Consider the following 14,477-nt stretch of genomic DNA (forward strand, 5'->3'; position numbering starts at 1 on the left):
GCCAATTTGTAATCCTAGCTGGTGATAGATGCTCCTGCTATGTTCAAGTACTAGTTCTGTTCCTGTTATTGGTAAAAACCTTGGCCTGTCTTTAAATCTGTTTATACATTGCCTGGCCTGACCATTGGCCTGAACTTGGACACCTCTAGTGTGCTTGTGGACAGCATCCCAACATTGCCATCTTTGCCAGACCTACCACCTACTGCTTTGTTTAACCTTTCTTTTCCTTAATTAAAGTCTGTTTTTATATAATTTAAGTGAAATGCTGTTCAGTTTACTGCATTTTAAAATTTTTCATGGAATTAATGCAATCCATTATTATGACCTTTATTATGTCACTCAGTTTCCAAACCTCCCTGATTCCATTTAAGGTGCTTGATGAAAAACCAAGACTGATCAGTAATCCTGTTTTTCAGTCTTTATTAGTGCTTGCCTGAGGCTGTGGTAGAAAGCTAAAACAAGTTGATAAATAGCAAATGAATTACAGCATAAGTTAGGAGCTAAGTTTTCAGGATGTAGTTTGGTGAATATCTCCATCTCAGTTTCAATAATCTTTCCAACAGAATATAAAAACAAATCAATAATGCCAGCCTGATATCCACATTCATATTTACTTGCATCCTTAAAGGAGAAGGAAAGCCATTTCGGCATTTTACTGCCAATAGATTCGCCAGCACTCCCCAAGAGCCCTATAAGCTCCCCCCGATAGCAGCTGCCATTTTAGCTTGGTCTTGGTAGCTTCCTGCTGCAGTTATAGCCATTGGAAGCTCAGATTACACATTCCTTAGGGTGGGGGAGGTTGGGGGTAATAAGCTCTTAAGTATTCTTATGGGAGGGGGGAGAGAACTGAGCAGACTCTTGCCCCAAATCTGAAGGAGCCCTAAAAGAAAGGAAGTCTGATACCGAAGAACATGTTCACAAAAAAGGAGACAAGAAATCCTGTTTCTTTTGATAGAGGGCTTACTTAGTTTTTACCTTTCTTTCTCCTTTAACAGTTACTAAGGTCATTTATTTATCGGTGTATTGTAAATCCATCCCAGTCTAAAGATTGCTGGTTTTCCATTATTTGCATTAAAAGGGATAATGTTTTCCCTTCTTTTGTTTGCAGAGACAATTATCACATAAAGGCTTTGCCAGCAATACTAGCATTCATTAAAATAACATAATATTACAGAGGTAAGCATTGTTTGTTGTTTCACATGATGAAAAACTGCAACTCCCAGAAGCCCTTCATTAACACAGTGTAAGAAGGAAACATCTGAGTGGTCATTTACATCAAGGAAGACAGTGTGAAAAAAGTCAGTATTCCTTAAATTTTATATTCAGTATCTGTGCAGTTTTTATAATACAGTACCATATTCCTAAATGCTGTGTAGATATGTTTATTTTGGGTACAGATAAAACCACCGCTTCTCCTGGTTTGTGCTGGATGTCGGTTCAGGTCTCCAATACATGTCCATAAATCTTCATTAGACTGGGAAACACACCATTTAGAGTGATCATAAAAGGTCTGAAATGTTGACTGTGTTGGTAGCCCAATCCTGTTTATATTATATACATGGTACTGAAGAGAGCAGTTTGATGAAAGTTGTTGTCTCGATTGCCAGGATTCCACCAACATGTTTGTCCTCAGTTTCTGAGCTATCCATGCCGCAAATATATCTGCAGGATAAATATGTATATTATAAAACTCAATATATAACTGATGATATTAGTATAACAGACTGAGCAATGGATAACTGAACTGTACTAACAATTATTCTTTTACAGTTATTACTGCCCCTGCTGCAAGTGCTGAATGCAAGTAGCACTGTATTCATAGGGGGCAGCCACAGGTCTCTTTGCTCTGCTTCAGATTTGTGGCAATTTAACTAGCATGGAAGGCAGAATGGAAAGTGCATATGCATGACGGACTGCACCCGTCTTTTGCTTGAAGAAAAACTGTACCCTATTTGGAAGTAGGGTATTCATTCACAAATGTTCAGCAAATGATATAAGAGCATAAAGGCACCGTTTGTTTAGCAATAAGTGTGAGGTGCCATACTTTTATTCATCTACATATATTTCCATTCACAAAATGCAGTAAAACAGTAGCCTGCTGTGGGTTGAAATGAAAAGTGATATAGAGAGCAATTGCTTTTGAATGCAGAATCTGTGGTAAGTATACCCTTGTTTTGGAATTTTTAGTTGGGTAAAACAAGATCATTCCCATGTCTTTGATATGCTCATGAAAAAAGTTATCAGCCAGCTTTTGTAATTAGTTATAACCTAGTTACTTGGACTCCACTCTTGTCTTCGAAATCACATACATATAGCAATGCAAAAGGCTTACACCAAGTAAGATTCCATGATAAATGTGCATTCACTTATATAAATGTTATTCTTTTCGCAACCTCACACTCTCTGTAATGGCACCTGTGACTTTTGTTTCAATAAGTGGTATTTAGAGGGAGCACTATATGTATGTATGTATAGATACAGAGTGTATTTGTCATGAGTGGGAGAAGGGAAGGTGAGTCCTTCAGGCAGGGGCTGTTATAGGATGGAGGAGGCGTGGACAGGACGTAGGGGGCATAGAGAAGATGGGACAGGACAGGATAGAACAGGACGGAGCGGGCGTAGACCAGGCGGGACCAGACAGGACGGAGCGGGCGTAGACCAGGCGGGACCAGACAGGACAGGACGGAGCAGGCGTAGACCAGGCGGGACCAGACAGGACAGGACGGAGCAGGCGTAGACCAGGCGGGACCAGACAGGACGGAGCGGGCGTAGACCAGACAGGACAGGATGGGACAGAGCAGACAAAGGCAAGATCAGGCAGGACCAGACAGGACAGGACAGAGCAGGCAAGGCAAGATCAAGAGTGAGGAGCAAGGAGCGAAAAAACAAACAAGACAAAGGGGCAAGGAAACAAGGCTAAGGAGCAAAGAAGAGAAGAAACAAGACAAGAAGCCAGAACGGGGAACAAAAGCTAGGGACAGACCACAGTGCTTAATGTAAACCAAATGTTCAGGCACTGAGTGTGAGGAGGGCTGGGCTTATATAGGGCAGAGTCAGCCCTGATTGGCTGACTCCACCTAGCCAATAAGGCTGCTGGGGTGATGTCACCAAGCCCAGAACACAGGTGAAAGGCAACATAAGGAAATCACCTCTTGATGGCTGCTTTCCTGGCTCAATGTTTGGGGAGAGCAGCCAACAGCCAGAAGGTCCTGGGTTCAAACCCCAGCAGACCCTTACAGTATTAAAATATAGATGTGTAAATCTTTTATTTTCTTACCATCAATAAAGTACTTTGATTTAGCAAAGTTAAGAAAGACTTCCCCTCGGGCAGAATTCAGTTGGGTGAGGCGTGTAGAATCTATCCAGGGAAAATGACCTCCAAGACATATTTTATGCAGCATCCACATTTCTTTTTGGTATATGTCAGGGACCGAGCAGTTATATACATTTGGATTGTAATAAAGCAACTGGGTAGCTGTTAAAATGGAAAAACAAACCAAATCAGTTTTGGTACCTTGCAGTTAATTTGTTAAAGGCACTGGTAGTGCAACATATGTTGTAAACTGCTGTTTTTTTATACCTGTTATGAACCATTATTGCCTATCGGACCAGTGAATAAAAAGTCTTACATAAGCAAATTTTCTCCACTGGTGCAAGTAAATGCCTGTATCTTTATGTAAAATCTATCTGCATGTATCTTGCCACCATTAAGAGTGAAGAAACATGTTGCTACTTAGTAGCAGCTACTTGTCATGGCTACTAAACCCCAGAAAATACCCTGCCATAGACAATACAGAGAATTGCCTCTGCTAATACACATGCAGAGACAATTATCAGTAAATGATCAGCATTGTCTGTTTTAGTAGCGACGACAAGTAGCTGCTACTAGTAGCTCTGTGTCTCTTCACACTTAAGGGTGAAGACACATGTTGCTACTTAGTAGCAGCTACTTGTCACAGCTACTAAACGCCAGAAAATACCTTGCCATAGACAATACCAAGAGTTGCCTCTGCTAAAACACATGTGGAGACAATTATCAGTAAATAATCAGCATTGTTTATTTTAGTAGCCATGACAAATAGCTGCTACTAGTAGCTCTGTGTGTCTTCACCCTAACAATGCACAGAAAAACCATTAACAAACTCCCAAGTCCTTTTTACTGTCACTGACTGTTGGAACAAGTACTTGAAAGAAATGAGCTTCAGCTCTACGGAGATTGATGCAGGCTGCTGTGAAATGCTGAAGATACTGACACCTCTGAACCAGCCAGTAGTCAATAGGAGCAACTACATATCAAGTTCCTTTAATGAATGGGATTTTACCCACAACTGACTGCACATTTTAGCATACCCTGCAAGTACACTTGCAGTCGTAAATTACCCCTCTTGAGTTTGTGGGCCTTACTTCAGTGTCTTAGGGCACATGGGGAGATTAGTCAAAACTCCCTGTTTGCGGGCAACTAATCTCCCCGAGTTGTCTTCCCCCTGCCATCCCACCGGCGAACATGTAAGTCGCCGGCGGGATGGCAGACGCGGCGGGGCGATTTCGCGAAATATGCAGAACATTGTAGCACCAATTAGGACGTCCTCCAAAAGTGAGTTTAATTCACTTGTTTTGAATTAACAGAACATCAGCAAACATTATTGTTCTAGGTTTTAACTCCAACCCAAGACAACCTATGCCAGTTTCATCTTTACCAATGCATACAGGCACTTTTGCTTGAACTCAGTTTACTGGGTGAGTGAAAGGATTTTCAAACCTTTAGCACAAACATATCAGCATGCTAGCACTGTCTGGGTTCCTCTTCGATGTATACTACACTTTGGATTGTGGTCGTACGAAAATATTGTGGTACAATCTGAAAGTTCTGAAATTTTCATATCCGAGCGATCGTAAAAGGCGCAAAAAACTTTCTGACTTTGAACCTTCTGTGCATGTTTTTGGAAGCCTCCCATAGGACTCAATGGCTTTGCAGCTCCAACCTGGCCCAAGGAAAGTCATGATACCGAAGCTTGAATGAATCCGAAAATTTCATACTCATTGCGACAAATACGATTTTAACGCACAAATTGTCGCAAAGTACGAAAAATACGCACAGTTCTAAAAAAATACAAATTCTTTTTATTGTACCCAATTGTACATTGATAAATGGGCCCCTATGTCTGCATAGAAAGGTTTAAGCTGCAATTTTTTCCCACAACAACAGTACAATGTCATACCTATTTCTTTAAATTCATTATATTGGTAGGTAACACATATTGCTGTTTGTCCAAATCTTTTTCCTGTTGATGGATACCCATAACCATCCTCAGGATACGGTGGGAAGTGAGGCACACTGTGAATCAACCAGAATCCCTGGGAGTTGTCAAAGAAGAGAATTCCTGAAAGATTCAAAAATTTAAATATTTTGTGCAATTTTATCTAATCTGTTTAGTATTTGATGCTAAGTTATTCTCCATAACTTTCTATATTATATGCTGCACTAGATTTATACACCTCACTGTACTGTGACTGTACCTTAATTTGCTAGTGATCTTCTGTGGTATATTTGCATCAACAATGCAGGGTCTTCTACTCATAAAGACAAAACAGTTGGATTTCCTAAATTGTTTTTAACTGTCAATTGAAAGTTTGACCTGAATTTATACCCTGCAGTTTGGAAAAGGGATTTTAATAATAACAAAAAAAAGACCCAATAGCCTGTTTTGGTGAAACTGAATCCAGCCATCTGTGCTATTTTCAAGTAAATATTATTTTATATTTAACAAGAAGCACAAGAACACATAGGGGCACATTCATGAAAACGAGAGTTCGAATCCCAAATGGCACTCTCCAGCTCCAACCTGGCCCAAGGAAAGTCACAATAACAAAGCTTGACTGAATCCGAAACTTTCGTACTCGTTGCGACAATACGATTTTGTCACGTAATTTTTGCTGCACAGTACGAAAAAGTCGCACAAAATAACGAAATAATCGGCGAAAATATGCACGGGCATTAGAACGAATGCTCGGAGCGTCTGTGGATTAATAAATCTGCCCCATACTGTGCATCAATTACTTTTCAATTTCTCAAATAAACACACCCAAGGAAAGAGGAAACAAAACCACAACAGAAAGAGCACAAGAAAAAACATGACAGCAAACCAGTGTTAGGGCAGGTAAATGCACAAATGCCTGATTTCTCCCACTGAGCATATATATATATATACAGTATATATATATATACTGTTCTATTTCTGACATTCTGTAGCTAGTTGCATATCACTTCCCTCTTTGGTATGTCTTTTTTAGTGTATTGATAAAGTGTCAACACATTCTGCAGCTCTGTACAATAAGGGTACAATAATCTCTGCTATTGCAGGTGACTAATCACTCCGAAATGGTGTGGGTAAGAACCCACGGAGCAGTTCAGTCGCCCGGGATAGTTCAGTCGCCCAAGATGGTTCATTCACCCGGAATAGTTCAGTTGCCCACTCCAAAATGGACATCTGTTGTTGCCCTTTGCATCGCTTTGGTAATTTGCATGAAGTTTCGTCCTGCAGGCAATTTTGTGCGACTTCGGAAAACATAATGATGTGAAGGGCTTTCCACCGGCAACAATATAAGTTCATTTTGGAGCAGGCTACTGAACTATCACGGGCCCTATGCCCGTGATAAAAATGCCCGTGATAAAAATGGTGGATAAAATACTGTACTATATATGAGGTTAAGTGGGTCCTGCTGAATTTTTTTTCATCTATTCACAAGAATACAATATGATTTTCGTGTCTCTTTAACATCCTGTATTATGTATTACTGAAGGCCCCTTACATTTTTTGACTCACAATAAGCTAATTTAGTTGCAGGCAAAAAAACAAGGGTCTGATTTCAAATAACTAACCTTTCCTATTCAAAATTAGCTGAACTAAAAACTGCCAATAATTAACTTGCTAACTGATCCCATGGAAACAACTTAAACCAGTTGCTCTTAACCCTGACCTGATGTTTCACCCCTGTCAATGAACATGAGAAAAGGCTTGCATCAATCAGCAGCGACAGAGGAATCTGCCAGAAAATCTCTCTGTCATCAATTCACTTATACTTTTGTGAGCATATCTTGAAAACATACAGTAGGTATACTGTTATGGGCAGGGGGTGGAAACAAGGACAGGGTCAAGAGCCACTGGTTTGAAACAAATGGTCATACACTGATGCCCTATAGATTATTTAACCGAGGAACAAAAGTAAGTGTTCATGGTTAGAAAAGGTGCAGATGCACATAGAGAAATGCTATCACTGAATTACATGTGTAATATTGAAAATGCCCCATTTCTATCATTGCTTTCTGACCTATGTGTATATATATTAGACAGTGCATGACTGTTGATCAATTTTGACATTTTTCCTCTGATGCTATTGTGCAAAAGTTGATCTGCTGACACAACTGATCAATCCAGAAGGTCAGCCCAGATCATAGTCCAATATAATCATCTAAATATGTTATTGTATAGCACTAATATGCAGCTAATATTATTCCTTGGATGATCCATTGGATATGCTGGACTGAGGCCCAGTTGTTTTATGCCCTTGTAGACACAGTCTATACTAATATATATATACACATTGGGGCACATTTACTAATCCACAAATCCGAATCCCGAATGGGAAAAAATTGGATTGGAAGCGAAAATTTTGCGACTTTTTCGTCGCCATCGCAACTTTTTCGTATTGAACGATCGTGAATGGCGGAAAAACCTTTCGACTCTGCATGATTTTGGAAGCCTTCCATAGGAATAAATGGAACTGTGCAGCTCCAACCTGGCCCAAGGAAAGTCACGATTCCAAAGCTTGAATGAATTCGAAACTTTCGTACTCGTTGCGACAATACGATTTTTTCGCGACGGTGGCGAAAAAGTCGCGGAAAATATACGACAAATTCGTGACTGTGACGAAAAAGTCGCAAAAATACCGGTCATTATGAAAAAACGCATTCGGCCGCTTTCAGTCCGTTCGTGGATTAGTAAATCTCCCCCATTATGTTGGTTTATTGAGTTGGTTTATTGTGTTATTGTGCAGGGATTTCATAGTTACCTTTGGTGTGTCCCTTTCTTGTACTATTTGTCACATTTGGAGGTGCATCATTATAAATCATGTAAACTGTGTTGTTTTTCTAAAAAAAAAAAAGACAAGGGGCAATTACTTACTGGGCACAGTGTGCAAAGTTCAGCTTTTCAGACACAGTTTGGCACTTTTTTTCCCACAATGCAGCTATTCCAGCATAACTGCAGCTGCACACTATGTTTTACCTGCTGCATTTGTGCCTGATTTGACCAAACAAGTGCTTTTGCAGGTGTGCATTTTTGCGAATCAGACACAATTGCATTCAAAATTCTCAAATTGCAGATTATTAATTTCTGTTGGATAGCGTTAACACACACCTATTTAGCCTGCACTTGTGGTCCCTTGAATAAACTTCATGGTAGTAACAGCACTACCAAGCACTGCCTGTTTAGAGATGTATGTTTTTATTAAGGCATTGGTGATCATGCATTTTATTTGATCTTGTTCATCAGTACTGTACAAGGCAAGTTAATGTTTTTGTAAAAAACAAAACAAACCTCCATATTTAAGTGCTAAATAAATAAATAAGGATGGTGCTGAAATTGTGCTTGCCTCCAAGCCAGATGACAGTGTTAATGGCAAGCTATAGCAAAAGATCAGCTGTAATTTTTACAATCAACTACATCAAACTAAGAGGAACCTTGGAGAGGAAAGGCTGAAAATGAATATGTGATGTGACATAAGATTAAACATTTCAATAGATTAATTTTAGGGCCCAAAAACATTGGTAAATTGATCTTTTCTACAAAGATATATTGAAATTTCTAATTAATTAGGGCAGTACTGGGCCCCTCTGCTAATGCATGATCTGCTTTCACTTCATTGGGCCCTTGAAAAAATTGACCCTACAGTGTATGAATAAGACAGGCACCTTAGATTGTAAGCTTAACTGGGGCACGGACTGATGTAAATGATGTATAATCTCTGAGAAGTGCTGCAGAAATGCGGCAGCTTTATAAGTTACGGGAAATAACCGGCAGATCACATCAACCGCTATAGCAGGAGTGTTAAGTGTACCAGTGTATAGCATGATAGTGCCTACCAACATTTATAAAATAAAAATCTGGGCACTTTGGGCATGTCCTTTAGTTCATTCAGGCCACACTCCATTATGACAGACATGCCCATGATCCACCAGAAACCCTAGCCCCTTTCCTGTGAGCCCAGCATCTGTAGGTAAATAAATATAGTGAAAATTGTGTACTGCTACTGGAAAATCAGCCACCTTGTTCATTTTGATATGGACCTGTACAACTGAATGAAACCACTTTCTAATGTGGTTATGTGCAATTTAGCACATTTTCATGTCTGTGGGGAGTGGCAAAGCTGGCATATTCCATTTAAAATGAAGCACCCTTTTCTGTGACCCCTTGCCATCCTATCACACACAGGGTGCCATTTTGATGTGAATGACCTACCCTGCATCACAAGGAAGAGCAGGGTGCATGCTCTAAATCAGGACAAAGATTAAAAAAATGTTTTTTATTTCTTCATCCTCCATTAAAGGCTGTTTTCAGTAACCCTTTGTGTACTATGGAGCTTGGAGCAAGTGAAAGAGGACTCACGTCATAGTCTTGGTATAACTGTTGCAGTACTTGCCCCACAGCACTTTTGGTCGTGTTGATTTGGAATTTGCTGATTTGCCATTCCTGATTTGTGGAATCCATGTATAAATAATCCAGGCCTGACCCAGTACTTCCATTCATTTTCAGCATAGGTAATTTATAAACTACAAACCTATAAAACAAAATATATCTATCATATGTTTCAGTTCAGCATGTAATTATAGAAATCATGTTATATTTTGTTCCACAGAGATAAAAAAAGATTCTGCCAAGGACAGGAGCTGTCTCTATATATTTTGTTCAGAAAAGTGGTCTGATAATATGTACTTGAAATATGTACTTGCTGTGTGGTGCAGTTTTATTTAATCTGTCACACAGTAGGGGTCATTGCACCAAACTATGCACCTTTCTGAATTGCTGCAGGTCTATGCCCTTTAAAATAAAGTGTAGAGATCTGCGTGTGCCCCATAAATGCAGCACTGCCTGCAATTGTATTCAGTGTGGCCGGGGGGCCCCTTCCCATCCATGCTTCTGCATATGGGTCTGGATCATAGTAAATGACCATTAGTAATTTGGCGCTGCTTATGGAAGTATTTTAATGCCAAAGCATACAGGAATGTTACAATAGCTTTTATAAGCATAACTTTATTTTTACAAGAATTAATCCATTAATCTTAAACCCATACTTCCCCTATGTTGACTATATAATCTCGGACATTAAACTGTGCCATCTGACACTCTGCATCACATAATGCTCACTGAAAAAGTCACATTTAAATAACAATTTAGATACTTATAAGGCAAACTTATATATATTTTAACAATTTGAATATTTGATTTTCTTACTTCAGAGATAGGTAGCCAGTTCAACAAATGGAGAAATGCTGAGCAAAATCTGGAGTTTTATACTAGTGTATTGTTTTAGTGTCATTCATTTACCTACCAATCTATGGGGTCACCAGCTTCATTTCGGCATGAGATCTCGGCTGCAACCATAGACATGGCTATAAGATATAATACTGCAAATTGGTACAAGCCAAACATCCTCTTTTACTTGAGAATTCCACTACATTAATTCTAAAAACAGAGAAGTTGCTCTTTTACTTATCTAATGTTATTACTTGTAAAGGAAGTATGTAATCATGTGACTGGACCTCTGTGTTTCGTTTCATTAACTATGTAAGTTCCATATTTGACTGTATCAGGTTCTATCATCCTGACACTGCATAAGTACCAAACCCTTATTTATCTATTGCATTAACTCATGCCGAGCCAGATGAAATTAGAGTATTCAGATTAAGTAATCTGAATAACCTTAGAGGAAAGAGCAGACATTTGAGTTAAATATTGCGCTAAACCAAGATAAAGGGAATAAAGAATTTAAGAGTCCTTCATAATAACACTTAGGGGCTGATTTACTAACCCACGAATCCGACCCGAATTGGAAAAGTTCCGACTTGAAAACGAACATTTTGCGATTTTTTCGTATGTTTTGCGATTTTTTCGGATTCTGTACGAATTTTCCGTTACCAATACGATTTTTGCGTAAAAACGCGAGTTTTTCGTATCCATTACGAAAGTTGCGTAAAAAGTTGCGCATTTTTCGTAGCGTTAAAACTTACGCGAAAAGTTGCGCATTTTTCGCGTAAGTTTTAACGCTACGCAAAATGCGCAACTTTTTACGCAACTTTCGTAATGGATAGGAAAACTCGCGTTTTTACGCAAAAATCGTATTGGTAACGAAAAATTCGTAAAGAATCCGAAAAAATCGCAAAACATACGAAAAAATCGCAAAGTACCGATCATTACGAAAAAAACGCAATCGGACTCCATTCGACCCGTTCGTGGGTAAGTAAATCAGCCCCTTAGCATACAGTATATATAATATGTCTCTTACTGGTGGCACATGGTTCCAATATCATAGACTCGGGTGCACATAATAAAAAAAAATGTACTGTAGAAAAGAACAGCACACAGAACTGAAGTGAAAAAATTACAAAAAAGCATTTATAGTAGCATGAATAGCCAACTTTTTTTGTAATTTTTTTCACCTTTTCAATAGGGTGCGTTGGTCTTTTTATATATATATATATATATATATATATATATAAAACTGAAAATGATACTCTATTGTTAAATCACATTCAAGGAAAGTGTTCTTACAGAAAAACTATACCCCTGAATATTGCAACTATCTATAAAAATATGCCACATAAGACAGCCTACAATATATTTTTGTAATAGGATCTTTTTTACTGGGTAATCCTATACTGAAAAACAACTATTTACTAAAGTCCACCCTCTGGCTCATATGAGGCACTGTACTTACAGTCAAGCCAAGGACATAAATACATGCTGGGTTATGAGAGCCAATGATTGGATGGATATGTATATTTTACTTCCACACTTCTTCCTGGTAGAACCAGTATTATTTCCTGTCAGGTAGTTAGTGAGGGAGCCTCATGGCAAAAGATGAAACAGAGCAATATTTACTGATATGTATATATCAATTTAATAAGATTCTTTAATAGGTTATTTACTTAGTTAAATATGTGTTCTGAAAGCTTAGTTCTCCTTTGCAAACCACTATCCCCAAAAAAATATTGTTGTTGATAGAGCTTGGAACAGAACAAAATGGAAACAATATTAAAATGTCTTATTGAGGTTCAGAGAAGACTACATTTGTATCTTCATATAAAATGATTCACAGAAGCCTTTAGAAAGGAAACTGCAGTTAACCATTTGCTCTGTGCCTCAATCCGGCATCCTTTGCAGCTAATTCAAAGCACGTTCGTGGGCCAGTTCCTCTTCTTGAGGAGGAACTATTTCTTAAAAATGTAAGTTTTGTGAGCAAGCTGAGGAGCTAAAGGGAGGATCTGGAGAAACAGGTTATTCTGAAACTTATGGTTTACAAAAAGTCACCCTTAAACTTAGAGATGCATTACTTAATAGTCCTAAAAAAGATGAGGGCACTGTTGATGTCTGACCCAACTCTTTCAGAAAAGTTGAGGCAGATTTCGAGGAATAGTGCAAAACAAGCTAAAATTTGACAGTATTGCTACAAAGCCACTTTACTGTAATTACATGGATAGTGCAAAGGAGAGACGCTATGCAAACATGTAATGTCAGGCTTGCAAATATATGTTGGGAATGGATGATGTTTGTGCAATAATATTCAGTGAATTATAAATTGGACATAAATCATGTTATTACTTATAGGAGTGTAAATGTAATTAGAAATATGGGAAGACTTTCAGGACACTCAGACTCAGAAGCATGTTTTTTTGTTTTTGTTTTTTTTTACGATAGAACCTTAAACAACCAATTTAAAAATGCCTTTTTTAATCACATTTAAGGCAGCATTACAGCATATGAAATGTTTCCAGAGCCACTTTACACTTTTTCAATCATAAGCAGACTTAGGGGCATGCCAGAGCATTTATAAAGAAATGTAGTGGGACTAAGGGGCACATTTACCAAGCAATATTGAGAATAAGTCTTTTTTTTACTTCTAGATATTTTTGAGATTTATGAATGGGTTTTCGCCAGTACTCGATTTTTCCAGTACTGTTTCTCGAAAAGTTTGAGTTTTTCACAATTTCTTTTTTCAGTTTGCTACACACTTTCAAGGGTAAATTAATCCCATCATTGTTTTCTATTTCACATATTTTCAAAGGGAAGTTAATCCCATCATTGTTTTCTATTTACACATTTTCAAGGGAAAGTTTATCCAATCATTGTTTTCTATTTTACCCTCTTTTTAGTGAAACTTAGGGGCTGATTTACTAACCCACGAATCCGACCCGAATTGGAAAAGTTCCGACTTGAAAACGAACATTTTGCGACTTTTTCGTATGTTTTGCGATTTTTTCGGCGTCTTTACGAATTTTTCGTTACCAATACGATTTTTGCGTAAAAACGCGAGTTTTTCGTAGCCTTTACGAAAGTTGCGTAAAATTTTGCGATTTTTCCGTAGCGTTAAAACTTACGCGAAAAGTTGCGCCTTTTTCGTAGCGTTAAAACTTAAAAGGTGCGAAGTTTCGCGTAAGTTTTAAAGCTACGAAAAAAGCGCAACTTTTTGCGCAAGTTTTAACGCTACAAAAAATCGCAAGATTTTATGCAACTTTCGTAATGGCTACGAAAAACTCGCGTTTTTACGCAAAAATCGTATTGGTAACGAAAAATTCGTAAAGAAGCCGAAAAAATCGCAAAAAATACGAAAAAATCGCAAAATACCGATCATTATGAAAAAAACGCAATCGGACTCATTTCGACCCGTTCGTGGGTAAGTAAATCAGCCCCTATAACACACTATTGTTTTCCAAGAATGAGCACCAATGCTTCTAAAATGGCTGCTGGAGCAATTCCTGTTTGGGAAAAATAAAGAGGATTCATGCAAACGAAAGGCCATTTAAATTTCATGAATTTCTCAAATTTTTCGGCTTGAAAAATTCGTGATTTTGGGACAATAAATTAGATTTTTTCCTTCAACCCTCTCAACTTTATTGTGACATTTAATAAATACAAGAATGATCGTGTTTTATTCAAAATAATACCAAGTCGAGTTTATACAAGTTTAAAGGCCAGAAAAATTCTAGTTTTAGTAAATCTGCCCCTAAATGTCACTATCATAAATCCTGGTTGAAGACCTATAGCATTGAAAGGGTAACCCTAAGGATTAAATGGGTAATGCTGATTAATAGATGCAAAAGAAAAAGGGATTTTTAAGATGGGTAAATGAGCATGTCAATATTTTTTTATATATTCCGTCACTTTTTCGTTCACTGATTTTTTGTTAGTTTTACCCATAGA

At 38.2% G+C, this 14,477-nt stretch overlaps 1 protein-coding gene across 2 annotated transcripts; it reads right to left on the minus strand.

Moving 5' to 3' along the window:
- Positions 1-919: 919 nt before the first annotated feature.
- On the minus strand, positions 920-10,736 carry dnase2b (deoxyribonuclease II beta). 2 transcript variants are annotated; one of them, NM_001011305.2, is made up of 6 exons: positions 10,609-10,719; positions 9,666-9,837; positions 8,071-8,149; positions 5,220-5,381; positions 3,278-3,475; positions 989-1,662 (listed from the first exon to the last, which is right to left on the minus strand). In NM_001011305.2, the coding sequence occupies exons 1-6, from the start codon at positions 10,707-10,709 to the stop codon at positions 1,310-1,312; spliced, it is 1,065 nt and encodes a 354-aa protein (NP_001011305.2). In that variant the 5' UTR covers positions 10,710-10,719; the 3' UTR covers positions 989-1,309. The 2 variants fall into 2 exon arrangements, with proteins under 2 accessions (XP_031755912.1, NP_001011305.2); XM_031900052.1 differs by lacking the exon at positions 5,220-5,381 and having other exon boundaries at positions 920-1,662; positions 10,609-10,736.
- Between the last annotated feature and the right edge of the window lie 3,741 nt (positions 10,737-14,477).

This window comes from Xenopus tropicalis, chromosome 4 (genome assembly GCF_000004195.4).
Source record: "Xenopus tropicalis strain Nigerian chromosome 4, UCB_Xtro_10.0, whole genome shotgun sequence".
Classification (NCBI taxonomy): Eukaryota; Metazoa; Chordata; class Amphibia; order Anura; family Pipidae; genus Xenopus; species Xenopus tropicalis.